This window comes from Somniosus microcephalus, chromosome 8 (assembly GCF_052327205.1).
Source record: "Somniosus microcephalus isolate GS21.2 chromosome 8, FLI_Smic_1.0, whole genome shotgun sequence".
Taxonomy (NCBI): Eukaryota; Metazoa; Chordata; class Chondrichthyes; order Squaliformes; family Somniosidae; genus Somniosus; species Somniosus microcephalus.
This window is the reverse complement of record NC_140994.1, coordinates 117597108-117610715: the sequence shown is the minus strand read 5'-3', so window position 1 is coordinate 117610715 and position 13608 is coordinate 117597108. Positions and strand designations below refer to the sequence as shown.

At 49.3% G+C, this 13608-nt stretch overlaps 1 protein-coding gene across 1 annotated transcript in view; it reads left to right on the top strand.

The window, feature by feature from the left end:
- Positions 1-13608, top strand: part of LOC147113758 (ran-binding protein 17-like) — an 815149-nt gene that overhangs the window by 648786 nt on the left and 152755 nt on the right. The window contains exon 19 of the mRNA XM_085995069.1: positions 1161-1375. Coding sequence (XP_085851195.1) covers positions 1161-1375 — 215 coding nt within the window. The remainder of the gene's footprint in view (positions 1-1160; positions 1376-13608) is intronic.

The window sequence follows — 13608 nt, the reverse complement described above, 5'->3', positions numbered from 1 at the left end:
TTGTCGCAGTGTCTGCATGGTCTCGCCGATGTACCATGCTCCGGGGCATCCTTTCCTGCAACGTATGAGGTAGACAACGTTGGCCGAGTCACATGAGCATGTACCTGGTGGGTGGTGTCCTCACGTGTGATGATGGTATCTGTGTTGATGATCTGGCATGTCTTGCAGAGGTTGCCGTGGCAGGGTTGTGTGGTGTTGTGGTCACTGTTCTCCTGACAGCTGGGTAATTTGCTGCGAACGATGGTCTGAGGTTAGGCGGCTGTTTGAAGGCGAGCAGTGGAGGCGTGGGGATGGCCTTAGCGAGGTGTTCGTCGTCATCATCTGGCATTATTCTCTGACTATATAAGCTGTGTCTTTATGCACCTCTCCACTTCACCTGACGAAGGAGCAGCGCTCCAAAAGCTTGTGATTTCAAATAAAACTGTTGGACTATAACCTGGTGTTGTGTGACTTCTTACATTCTAAACTTTGGCACAGCACTCAAATCCCTCCATTGATAAACATAATACAGTTTTAGTAATACGCTCTATTTCATTTTTTGGTATGGGTTCTGCATTTATTAAAGGAGCAATACAGCTTGCTCGAGTTACATTGCATTGGTTGCTTTGAGGACTCTATGTAACAATGCCTATGACAGGCGCTTGTGAACAGTTTGGTGGATTGCATGCGATTGTGGACTGTTTGGGAATGGTTCCTGTTCATGTTTGGAGATTGCAGTATGTTTGCTTGTGGACTGCTTGCTGATATTGTGAACAGCATGTGTGCTTGCGCATTATTTAGTAATTGGGTAGACAGTGTATGTGCTTGTGGAATGTTTGATAATGGTTTGCATAATGCATATGTTTGAGGACTGCTTACACATTCAGTATGTTTACTTCTGGTCTGTTTGATAAATTGAACATTGTTCATGCTTGCAGATATAATGGCTGATATAATGAATGTGCTATGGCTGTTTAGTAACAACACTTTTGTATTTAGAGACATCTATGTTTTAAGGAAAATGCTTTAGTATCGTGTGTCTGATGTGCAGATGGCGGGGTAATTCATTACTCTCCTGCATTACTGCAAGGGTTAATAAGATGATAAGACAGTTTAAGCTGAAGTATTGTTGACATTCCCTTCTTTTTCATTGACAAGTTCTTTTTTTTCTTCTGGCACAGGTAACCAGATCCTTTCCCTCAGGAATATCCCCAAGGATCAGGTTTATCCACTGAAACTCAAGGGCATCTCCATCTGTTTTTCTGCACTGAAGGCAGCTCTGTGCGGGAACTATGTCAGTTTTGGTGTTTTCCAGTTATATGGGGATAGCCACTTGGACAATGCACTGCAGGCCTTCCTAAAAATGCTGCAGTCAGTCTGTCACAGTGACTTGCTGGTAAGTGACCACACACCTTGAACCTGCAAAACCTTTTTCATCTTGTGGGTTAGGGTGCAAAAAGAAGGGACCTGCAGTCACGGGAACCATTTTCCCCCATCTTATTTTTCTTTCTTCGTGTGCGAGCGCTCCCTATTAGGCCCATTGCAGGTCCTCAGACACAGGGACCCCATCTTGTGGTGAGTCCTGATGCCAGATCTCGAAATGGAAATTTGGATCCTCAGTGCCATTGGATGCATGGGGTTATGTTGTAAGATGCTCTTGTGGAGCTTGCATGCTGAAGTTATCAATGTAACTCTGTACCAGACAACATTATTATGGCAGCATATAGTACGGACCTTAAATCTGAAGGATATTGTTAGTCACATCCCTAAAATGTGATTGACCATAATTTGTACAGTTTTTTTAGTAATCCTGTGGACACCAAGTCTCGATTTCTTTCTTGTCACAAGTACAAGTTGTCACTGTGTGCGTGTGCATTCAGCCAGCACATTGAGTCTTATTGGCTCCACAGGATGGGCAGGTTACCGAGTGACACCCCTCCTAATTTTTTTAAGGAAAGGGGAGAAGTATCTTTGTTGTGGCTACTCAATGGGCAGCAAGTCTGACAAATGGAAAGCTGGTACGGTACGGGTTGCTCTTCTGAGGTTGGACTTAAAGCATATTGTTGGGACAGTGTAGATGGAGCTTTACTCTGTATCTAACCCATGATGTATCTGCCCTGGGGGTGTTTGATGGGACAGTGCAGATGGAGCTTTACTCTGTATCTAACCCATGATGTATCTGCTCTGGGGATGTTTGATGGGACATTGTAGAGGGACCTTTACTCTGTATCTAAAACTGGAGCCTATGAGTTAGTTCCACACTGAACAGTGTGTAGACACGGGTGAGTTTAAGAGCTAAGTTCTTAATCTGCCTCTCCTGCAATTCGAACCATCTCCTGCCCTTCCAGTGCAAAGAGGCACCATCAGTAAATATCATGTCAGTCAGGAGCCCCATACCTCATGGAAGTGTGACAGCAGACAAACTGGGTGCACGAAAGGGTAATGAACTAATTCTAAAATTAAAATTTTAAAAATTAGTTCATTATTGAGCCATTGAATGCTTGAGACAGAATATAATGGGAGTAATTAATAATTATTGGTGAAGCATGCCCTTCTGGATAAGGTTTAGGTGCTTAAATTGACCCAATGCTTAACATACATTATTCATCATTATTCCACAAACTCTCTTAGATTATGATTAATTAAAAATAAGGTAAATGGTTTGCCTGCAAAGGTTCAGTTATTATCTAAGGGCCCCAGTGGAAACAGCTTTTCTCAGCTAATTGGGGTTTTATGTTACTTTTGAGAACATAACCTACACAAATATTTTTAAATAAATCCATATGCCTTGGATTGTTAGTGGGGAAAATGAAATAACTGCACAGTGAATATTTCACATTTTATTTCATTCGGTGTGGCAGGATTTGGAAACCATGATTCCAAGAAGGGAAAAGTACTGGGAGTGTGCATGAAAACTCCAATAATGTTGATTGGAGCTCAGTGAAGGGCGCACAGCAAAAACGAACCTTTCAGCTCCAGCGTCAGTTTAGTTGAACAATCTGGAAGTGCAGGTTGGCTGGTGGGAGTGTGGGCAGGGGTAACCTCTGAACACTTTTGCTTTGCCTAATTATAACCATCTTAAAATCCATGTTGTTAATGAATGCCGTGGCAGTTATACTGATGTCTCTGAAACACCAGCCTGATCAGTTAAACTGGAGAAAGTGAAAAGTGCTACTGGCAGAACTTAATAAATTAATGGTAATTTGTCTTAATTGTACAAATACTGTATTATTGCCTCAAGTGGCTTTTGAAGGCACTTTTAGAGCAGACAACAGATTTTGCAAGGTTACTACTTTCATTAGTGAAGCAACTTCTGAAAAAATGCCTTCTACACTTCCTTATTATTCATTTTAATTTCATACAGTACAGTTTTACAAGGCTTTTGAGAATAACACGGTCTGGTGAAAGAATGATGATATCGCCTGTTAAATGAACTTAATAAGGAAATGCTCTGTGGTGTATTCCTACAGTTTCTACTTTATAATGTTAATGAAGATTATTTATTTTTACAAAGTGCTAACAAATATGAATAAAGAGCAAAACGCACTGCTCTCAGCGTCTGTGTAAAGCCCAGACCATTCTGTGGTTAACAGCTCTGTAATGTATACTGACTGTATTACCTTGTATCCAGCTGTCAAATCTCGCTTGATTATGTCAATTTTTCTTGACAAAATCTCTTCTTCCCCCACCCCCCACCCCACCAGCCACTCCTGAATAAGTTGGCTGTTTGATGACATATGGTTCCACTGGCAGTGGGTGTTGAATCCGTAAATCTTAAGGTATGGTGTTCTTCAATAACTAGACGGAGGCTGTAGATTAACAATCAACAGGTGTTTACTGGAGGAGGGTAGTCTAAAGACTTAACAGTACAGATGCCTGCTCAAGGCTTATATACAGGTGTGGTTACTGCCGGTACAGTATACAGGAGCTGTAAAAGTAGTTCTCTCTTAAAGGTACATACACTACAATTCCTCCCCTTTTAGATTAACAGTACCCATAACATTCAAATAACAGTTAACACTTTAACATGCACATTTAACTGAAATAGTCCATTTATAAATTCAGTCTTTGGGGCGGCTTCCTGATCCTTTCTGGATAGTACCTTTCCTGAGTGTCTTGTTCTTGGTGCGGAGGCGATTCTGGCCCCCTTTCGTCGGTTAGTTCATCAGTTTCCGCTGCTACTGTTTCTGGGGTAGATGCTACCGGTATGTTGGGTTCATCCCCAGGTACGCGAGACATGGGGTTGACTCGTTCCTGTGATGCTCGGATCTGGTCGACGTGGCGTCTCACAATGTTCTCCCCGACATCCACTGTGTACATTAGTGGCCCCTGCCGTGTGCATATCGTTCCGGGTTGCCATTTCTCTGTTCGGTAGTTGCGGGCCAAGACTGGTTGCCCTACATTGAAGCTCCTTGTCGGCTTCTCATTGATGTGCTGGAATTGCTTATCCTCAACATTTCTTCGCACATTTGGTCTGAGCAAATCCAGACGAGATCTCAACCTTCGGTTAAAGAACATCATGGCCGGGGTCTGGTTGGTAACTGCATGTGTCGCATTTCTGTAGGCTAACAGGAAATTGTCCACCTTATGCTGTAGTGGAATGTCATCATCGCACATGGCCCTTATTGCCTTTTTAAAGGTTTGTACGAACCTCTCAGCCAATCTAATTGTATCTTCCGGATCCATTCACGTCCTAGTAGTGGTGGTCCTCCATCTGGCAATACATATAGGTCCATTTTTGGTATTTCCTGGCCTTTGTATATCACGTTCACCCTTATTTTTCCTTTGGGGTACACTTTTTGCCCCGTGTACGTCTTCAAGACAATCTCTGTAGCTTTCAAGGGTATATGTGAGAATAGCCGCTTGTAGTCCCTTCGGTTTATGACTGTTAGGGCTGATCCTGTGTCCAATTCCATTTTCACTTGGACTCCGTCTATCTTGAGCGTGACCCAGATAGTCTGGTGATCCTCCATTTTGATTACATTATGTAGTTTCAGACAACCCAGCTCCTTGCTTCCGGAGTCTGTATCACTTTTCTGTTCGTCTGAACTACTGTCCATCACCTTATGTACCTTTTTGTACTTCTCCTGTGGAGATTTCTTGCTGCTGGTTTTCTTCCCTGACCTGCAGACTCTTGCTATGTGTCCTGCTTTTCCACACTGTCTGCACACTTGGCCTTTGAACCAACAATCCTTCTGGTCGTGTGTTGTTCTGCTGCAGCGATAACACTTCCCTGCTCCATATGACATTTCATTGGTGCCATATTCTTGCGGTCTCCGTTGTATCTCTGCAGCGCCCCGTGCAGCTGCTTCATGTGATACTGCTATGCTGAAAGCCTTGTCCAGCGTAAGATCCTTTTCTGATAGAAGCCGTTTCTGGGTTCCTTCACTTTGAAGCCCACACACAAACTTGTCCCTTAACGTATCTGCTAGTCCCATTCCAAACTGGCAGTGTTTCGATAGCTTGCGCAGTTCCGTTAAATACTCAGCATTACTTTCGTCTTTCTGCTGGTTCCTTTTGTGGAACTTAAATCTTTCTGCTATCAGCAGCGGTGTGGGGTTTAAGTGGTCCTGTAGGATTTCCACTATGCTTTTGAAATCCTTATCCACTGGCTTCTCTGGGGTTATTAGGTTTCGCAGTAAGCCATACGTTTTTGCACCCATGGAATTCAACAAAACCAGTGCTTTCCTGGCATCTGGCACTTCATTCGCCTTGCAGTACACCTCAATGCGTTCCACATATGTCGCCCAATCTTCGACTTCATTGTCGAACGCAGTGACACTGCCACTCTTCGGCATCCCTGGGTGTGGTTAGACTTTCTAAACTGGCGTCTCCCGCGCTCTCCCTTCTTCTCCGCTGCGGCTTCAAAAATGGCGTCTCCCGCACTCTCCCTTCTTCTCTGCAGCTCAAATGGCGCGCTCTCCCTTCTTCTCCGTGGCTCAAATGGCGTCTTCCATGCTCCCTTTCTTTCCCTGCGGACGCTGCTGCGCCCTTGAGCCCTGGCTGCGCTTTGCGCGTTCTCCTGTGCGCCTCTCTCGTTGCCGCTGCTCGGTCCTGAACCCCGGCTGTGCTTTACCCTCTCTTTTTGTTTTCCGTCGACGCCGCTCGGTCTTCAACCCCCGGCTGCACCCTGTGCGCTCTACCCTCTCTCTTACCCCGTCGACGCTGCTCGGCCTTTTCTGTGCCGTCGGTCGGCTCCAGCCGCCGCTGGAAGGGTCTGCGCTGTACCTGTTGCCAGTCTGTTGCTGGATCGTCGTGGCTGGAGAACCAAGCCCAGCTCTCAACAGCCTCCCCTGCGATGTTCACTCTCTCTGCCGGATGACTGGGCGGTTGCTCGTGGTAGACGCCCGTGCTTCTGGCCTCGACTTTCTTCCACCGTCCTCCCGGAGCGAATCCTTGGAAGGAAATGCAGAGTTGCAGGTAGATTCGAATCGACCTCGTCGCCACTGTTGAATCCGTAAATCTTAAGGTATGGTGTTCTTCAATAACTAGACAGAGGCTGTAGATTAACAATCAACAGGTGTTTACTGGAGGAGGGTAGTCTAAAGACTAACAGTACAGATGCCTGCTCAAGGCCTATATACAGGTGTGGTCACTGCCGGTACTACAGTATACAGGAGCTGTAAAAGTAGTTCTCTCTTAAAGGTACATACACTACAGTGGGCACCCTCCAATATGTCACCAGTTGGCCATTCTCCGTGTCCTAGCAGACTACCCAACTGCCTGAGGCATCGCAATCCGACCCTGATTTCCTCCTTACTCAACAGCCACACATACGCACTTTTCAGCAGGAGTCATTCAATAAGGTTCAAGAGCAGGATTTCTGGCTGACTTTTCCCTCGCTAGTCCAGGGATGCTAAGGCCAATTGTATCACCCCGACTGATGTCCTGGCTGAGATCAGTTAACTCAGCACAGGACAGGAATTGAACCTGGGTTCTTCTAATTTGTACGGTCCAACTTCACACTGACTACATTGTGAAATATCAGCGAAGAGCCAAGGCCCATAGAGCAGGACACCACCAAAGTTTATATGAAAGAGTAGGAGAGAACATTAGGCCAATTGGGAAGTTAGGTGAAACAAGTCTAGGTTTTTAAATTCTGTAGATCTAGGAAGACAACACTGAAGAGAGTAAGAAGCACCACAATTTTAATGTTTTGAAAAAAATAGTTACAGCAGGAAACAGTGTTTATTCCAACACAGTAAGGATATAGGAAGGAGGAAGATCAAGGATGACAGCATGTTTGGAGAGCAGCATATAGGGGGAAACATTGGATGAATGAAACCGAGGGGGCAGAGTTAAAGGGTAGAACATTAAAGGGTAGAGAGTTAAATACAAGATATTAAATGATACAGAAAAGGAAAATCAGAACATTAGTTCTAGGTAAGCCAAGAAAATAGAACAAGAAGGCAAGAGCCAAAACTGGTGATGGTTGGAAATACTTCTTCACACTAAGAGTGATCAACATTTGTAATAATTTGGGGATAGTAATGAAGGGAACAATAGCAGGATAATATGATAGGGGAGTGTAAGCTTTTATTTTCTGGATGGATGAACTATGATGGTCTTATGGGCAAGTATGAGTAGAAAAGACCAGCCAGGAGAGCATTGGAGCAGTCCAGTCTGGAGATGACAAAGGCATGGATGAGAATTTCAGCAGCAGGTGGGCTGGGGCTGGGATGGAGGTGGGCGATGTTACGGAGGTAGAAGTAGGTGGATGGAGAGTAGAAAAAGTGGAGAGATCTGTCAGAATCACCTCGCTGACAGAATTTCATTTCATTGCCCTATGGCCTGCTGCAGAAGACCTTCAGAGTGCAATTGTTAGCCTCAGTGTGAAGGTTGTCAGACACTAAGGCCTAGAAATTCGGTTGTTTGCGCCAGCGGTTAGCGCCTAAAGAGACCGAGAATTGGGGCGTAACCGAATGTTGGGGCGGGCGCAATGAAGATAGCGACAACTCCCATATTGACTATACATTTAACGCCTGCGCTAAGTGTTTGCGCGCGCCCGCGAGCGCAAGCAGATCATGACGTCATTTCATTGTGCAACGCCTTTTAGGGGCGCCTGAGCGGATATTGGGTGGCGCCCGGAGCCTTTATGCCTAGCGCTATTAGTGACAGTGCGAAGGAGCGTTAGCAGGCCCTTCTCGGAGTCGGAGGGTGCTATTTAAAGGGGACAGCTCTAGTACAGAAGCTTCAGCCACTTGGCCTGTTCATTGTGATCGTTGGTGGAGAAAGTTGGTGAGCTACTGTGGAGCAGAGTTTTTGGAATTTAGCATTAGAGTACTTGGAACCCTCAAACCTGTCCGGAGCAGTTGGAGCACTAGACCTAACAGCCTTTTGACCAACTGGCATCGGAATGGGAGATGCTTTGGAGGGCGATGGCCTCATGGCCGAACACTATGAAGGGGCAGAGAGACGGCGGGAGAGAGGGCCGGGATTGGCCAGAAGGAGGAGGGGCAATGGAGGTCGGCCAATCCGAGGGTATGCTGCGAGGGTCTTTAGGCAGCAGGTGTCATACCTTGACATGTCGGAGGAGCAGTGTGTGCAAAGGCTCCGATTCGGGATGGACGTTGTTACTGAGCTGTGCCACCTGCTTGCTGAGGATCTGCAGCTGCATCTACGGTGCATGACCTCTCTGTCGGTGGCTGCTAAACTGACTGTTGGCCTCAATTTTTATGGCAACGGATCCTTTCAGTGAGCCATTGGGGACATCGCGAATATCTCTCAGGTTGCAGTCCACTGCTGCATCCGGCAAGTTACAGCTGCCCTTTATAGGCGAAGGCGTCAATTCATCACCTTCCCTCTGACCCTGGAGAAGCAGGCGGAGGAGGAGGAGGAGCATGCGGACGAGGAGGAGGAGGAAGATGGAAGGGCTCCTGAAAGTGGAAGGGCCATCCGTCACAGGCTCATGAGGACTCGTATCGAGGCCCCTCTGGCGGAATGATGAGTGTCTTAACTGCTGCGCACTTTGGATCTTTGAAAGCCTCTGAAGGCCAGCATCACTGTAATTAGTCACGTACATCATAGCACATTTAAACTTCTCTTTATTGTCACAAAAGTCTTTCATTACAGCAAAACAACGTCATGTTAACAGAAACCATAACTAACAAAATAACAGTTAACTCTTCGGCAAAGCCGCCAAACTAAACAAACTATTTCCAACAATTCCAACAGGTGAGGGTCTCCTTGATTTTGGCCAAAGAAACGTCTCAGCACCTCCCTCTACCGCTGGCCCCTTGATGGAGAACGACTTCTCTTTTGCGCTTGGCCCCTTCCCTCCCTGCTGCTCCTACGTAATTGAACCCCAGTGGCGGGGTGAAGGCTGGGGGACGCCTGCTGACTGTCTGGAAACGCAGAAGCCCCTGAGGGACGGCCTGGCCGACCTCTGGGCTTGGAGGGTGCGGACGCAGGATGCTTGATCTGAGGATGGCTGGAAGCAGTGTGCACTGCAGGTGGTGGCAGCTGCACTGCAGACGTGCCAGCGCTGGCATGTGAAATGGTCACCTAGCAAGAGAGGACACCTGCACCATTGTCGGACGACACACTGGCTCTCTGAGGGGACCGGTGATGTGCCTCAGTAATTCCGAGACTCGATGTTAGCGAAACAAAACAAGGCTTTTATTAACTTAGAAGGTAACACGTAGTGGAGAGAGGTATCTTCCATCCGGAGGGCTGCAGTACTGGATATGAGGCCAGACTGAGCTTGCTTACATAGGGGCCAGGTATGGGCGGAGCCCTACACACAACACATTCCAATATACAATACAATGGTGAGGAAACGGAACTGGGGGAAGGGAAATGAAACTGAAACCGACCACAGTCACAGGCAGTGATGAATGGAATATTTCATCACATTCACCCCTTCTATAGATTTAGTCTGTTCGGGGGTTTGATAGTCCTCTGCGACCGACGTGGCTGTTGCAGTGCCGCGGGTGTCGGCTGGGTGTCCCCGGTAGCCTCCTGGGTCTCTGCCGGGGGTGCCGCCAGGGTCGTTGAAGGGGTAGTTGGTGGGGGTGCCGTTGGTCGATGTTCTTCCGGGGGTGATGAAAGAGTAGTGGGTGGGTAAGAGTTGCTGCGATCGTTGTCGCTGCTATCGCTGTGGTTGTTGTCGTTACCGGCTGGGGCGACGTCTTTTATGGACACGGTGTCCTCCCTTCCGTCGGCGTGCCGGACATATGCGTATTGGGGGTTGGCGTGGAGTAGGTACACTGGCTCCACGAGAGGGTCTGTCTTGTGGCCCCTCACATGCCTTCGCACGAATACCGGACCTGGGGTGGAGAGCCATGACGGCATGGATACGCCTGAGGTGGATTTCCGGGGAAAGACAAACATTCGTTCATGAGGCGTGGCATTAGTGGCAGTACACAATAGCGACCGTATCGAATGGAGCACATCCGAGAGGACTTCCTGCCAGCGGGAGATAGGGAGGCCCTTGGTCCTTAGAGCTAGAGTGACTGCTTTCCATACTGTCCCATTCTCTCGCTCCACTTGGCCATTACCCCGGGGGTTGTAGCTGGTGGTACGGCTCGTGGCGATCCCCTTGGACAGCATGTACTGGCGTAGCTCTTCACTCATGAAGGACGCCCCCCTATCCGTATGGATGTAGCTCGGCATACCGAACAGGCAGAACAGGCTGTTGAGGCATTTAATGACCGTGGCGCTGGTCATGTCTGGGCAGGGGAAGGCGAATGGGAACCGGGAGTATTCGTCCACAATGTTCAGGAAGTAAACATTGCGGTCGACGGACGGGAGGGGGCCCTTGAAATCTAAGCTGAGCCGCTCAAAAGGCCGTGTAGCTTTGATTAAGTGGGCTCTACCTGGGCGGTAGAACCGAGGCTTGCACTCAGCGCAAGTGCGGCAGTTCCTGGTCAGAGACCGAAATTCCTCAATCGAGTAGGGTAAGTTACGGGACTTTATGAAGTGGAACAGCCGCGTGACCCCTGGGTGGCAGAGGTCGTTGTGGAGGGTCTGTAGCCGATCCCCGGTGGCGCTGGCACACATCCCTCGTGAGAGGGCGTCAGGGGATTCGTTAAGGGCCCCTGGCCGGTAAATGATGTCATACTCGAAGGTGGAGAGCTCGATCCGCCACCTAAGAATCTTATCATTTTTAATCTTCCCCCTCTGTTTATTATTGAACATAAACGCTACCGACCGCTGGTCGGTAAGTAGGGTGAAGCGTTTGCCGGCTAGGTAGTGGCGCCAGTGGCGCACTGCCTCCACGATGGCTTGGGCCTCCTTTTCCACGGAGGAGTGTCTGATCTCGGGCCCTTGGAGGGTCCTCGAGAAGAAAGCTACGGGCCGCCCCGCCTGGTTGAGGGTGGCCGCCAAGGCGAAGTCAGACGCATCACTTTCCACTTGAAATGGAGTGTTCTCGTCCACTGCCTGTAGCGTGGCCCGCTCAATATCCTGCTTAATGCTTTTGAAGGCGGCGTGGGCCTCAGCAGAGAGCGGAAAAGAGGATGCTTTCAAGAGGGGGCGGGCTTTGTCGGAGTAGTTGGGGACCCATTGGGAATAATAAGAAAATAACCCCAGGCACCTTTTCAGGGCTTTGGGAGTGTTGGGCAGGGGCAGCTCCCGTAGGGGGCGCAATCGGTCGGGGTCTGGTCCGATTTCCCCATTCTCCACCACGCTGCCTAGTATGCAGAGGCGCGTGGTGTTGAAAACGCACTTGTCCTCGTTGTAGGTGAGGTTGAGTTTTTGTGCGGTTTCCAGGAACCTCTCGAGGTTCGAGTCGTGATCTTGCTGGTTGTGACCGCAGATGGTGACGTTGTCGAGGTAGGGGAAGGTTGCCTGCAAGTGGTGGTCATCGACCATGCGGTCCATCTCCCTCTGGAAGACCGAGACCCCATTCGTCACCCCAAAGGGGACTCTGAGGAATTGGTAGAGGCGTCCGTTCGCCTCGAAGGCGGTGTACGGGCGGTCCTCTGGTCTGATAGGGAGCTGGTGGTACGCTGACTTAAGGTCGATGGTGGAGAACACCCGGTATTGGGCGATTTGGTTCACCATTTCTGATATGCGGGGTAGCGGGTAGGCGTCTAGTTGTGTGTACCTGTTGATCGTTTGGCTATAGTCGATCACCATCCGTTTCTTCTCGCTACCCCTTACCACTACCACTTGGGTGCGCCACGGGCTGTTGCTGCGTTCAATAATGCGCTCTTTCAGGGGCCTGTCTACCTCGGTCGCGATAAACCGCCTGTCCTCCCAGCTGTACCTCCTGCTTTTGGTCGCTATTGGCCGGCAGTTAGGGGTAAGGTTCGCGAATAGCGAAGGCGGCTTTACCTTCAGGGTAGCCAGACCGCACACTGTGAGGGGCGGCTGGGACCCACCGTACTTGAGCGTGATGCTTTGGTGGTTGCACTGGAAATCCAGGCCCAAGATCACGCTCGCACATAGATTCTTCATGATTAATACTTTAAAATTATCATATACAGTTCCGTTAACGGACAATTGTACCGTGCAGTAACCCAGAATGGTCGATGTCTGGGTTTTATCAGCCATAGAGATGGTACCCTGAGTAGGGACCACCTTTAGGGAGAGTTGTTGTGCCAGTTCAGGGTGGATAAAACTCTCCGTGCTTCCACTGTCAATTAAACATTTAACCCTGCACCCGTTTACCTCGATGTCCACCATTGATTTGGATAGCGGGTGTGGCCTGGTCTGGTCCACTGTGACCGATGCCACTGTAGGGCCCTGATCGAGACAAGATGGCGTCCACGCTGTCTGCTCATAAGATGGCGGACCCCACGAGGTCGGGCAAGATGGCGTCCAAGATGGCCGCTCCCACGGCGCGCACGCGGTGGTGGCGGGTTTTCCGGCGGTTGGTTTTCCGGCGGGGTTCCCTCTGCACACCTTCCCGAAGTGCCCCTTCTTACCGCACTTAAAGCAGGTGGTGCCTTTCGCCGGGCACAGGTTTCTGGTGTGCTTTGGCTGCCCGCAGAAGTAGCAGTTGGGTCCCCGACGTGTCGCGGCTGTCGTAGGGCTTCTGGGGGGAGAGCGGGGCCCCGACGGTGTCGGGCTGCCGGGCGGGGAAGATGCCTTCCAAGATGGCGGCGCCCTTGGTGCACACGTGGCGGCGTGGACGGCGCGGGCTGAAGAGTAGGCATCCGAGTTTCTCTGGACCACATCCAGGGATCGCGCGGTGTCCGCAGCCTGTTTCAGGTCCAATCCCGTTTTTTCCAGCAGTCTTTGCCGGATGTAAGTGGAGCTGAGGCCTGTGATAAAGGCATCGCGAACAAGCTCGTCAGTGTACACTGCGGCTTTTACATCTCGGCACTTGCAGTCTTTGCCAAGCATTTTCAGGGTGCCTAGGAACTCCTCCACCGATTCCCCAGGTCGCTGTGCGCGAGTAGCGAGCAGATGCCTAGCATACACCTCATTCGTAGGCTGCTGGTAATGCGCCTTTAAGATGTCGCAGGCGGCCAGGTACGTGTCGGCGTCTTGGATGAGGGGGTAAACCCGGTGGCTTACCCAATTCCGCAGAATTCCGAGTTTCATACTCGCAGCGTCCGTAGCGTCTTTGACGGCTGCGGAATTGTCCAGGAAGAATTCCATACACATAAACCAGTGTCCGAAGCGTGCTGATGCGTCCGGAGCATGCTGATCCAAATCCAAACGTTCGGGTTTCAGGAG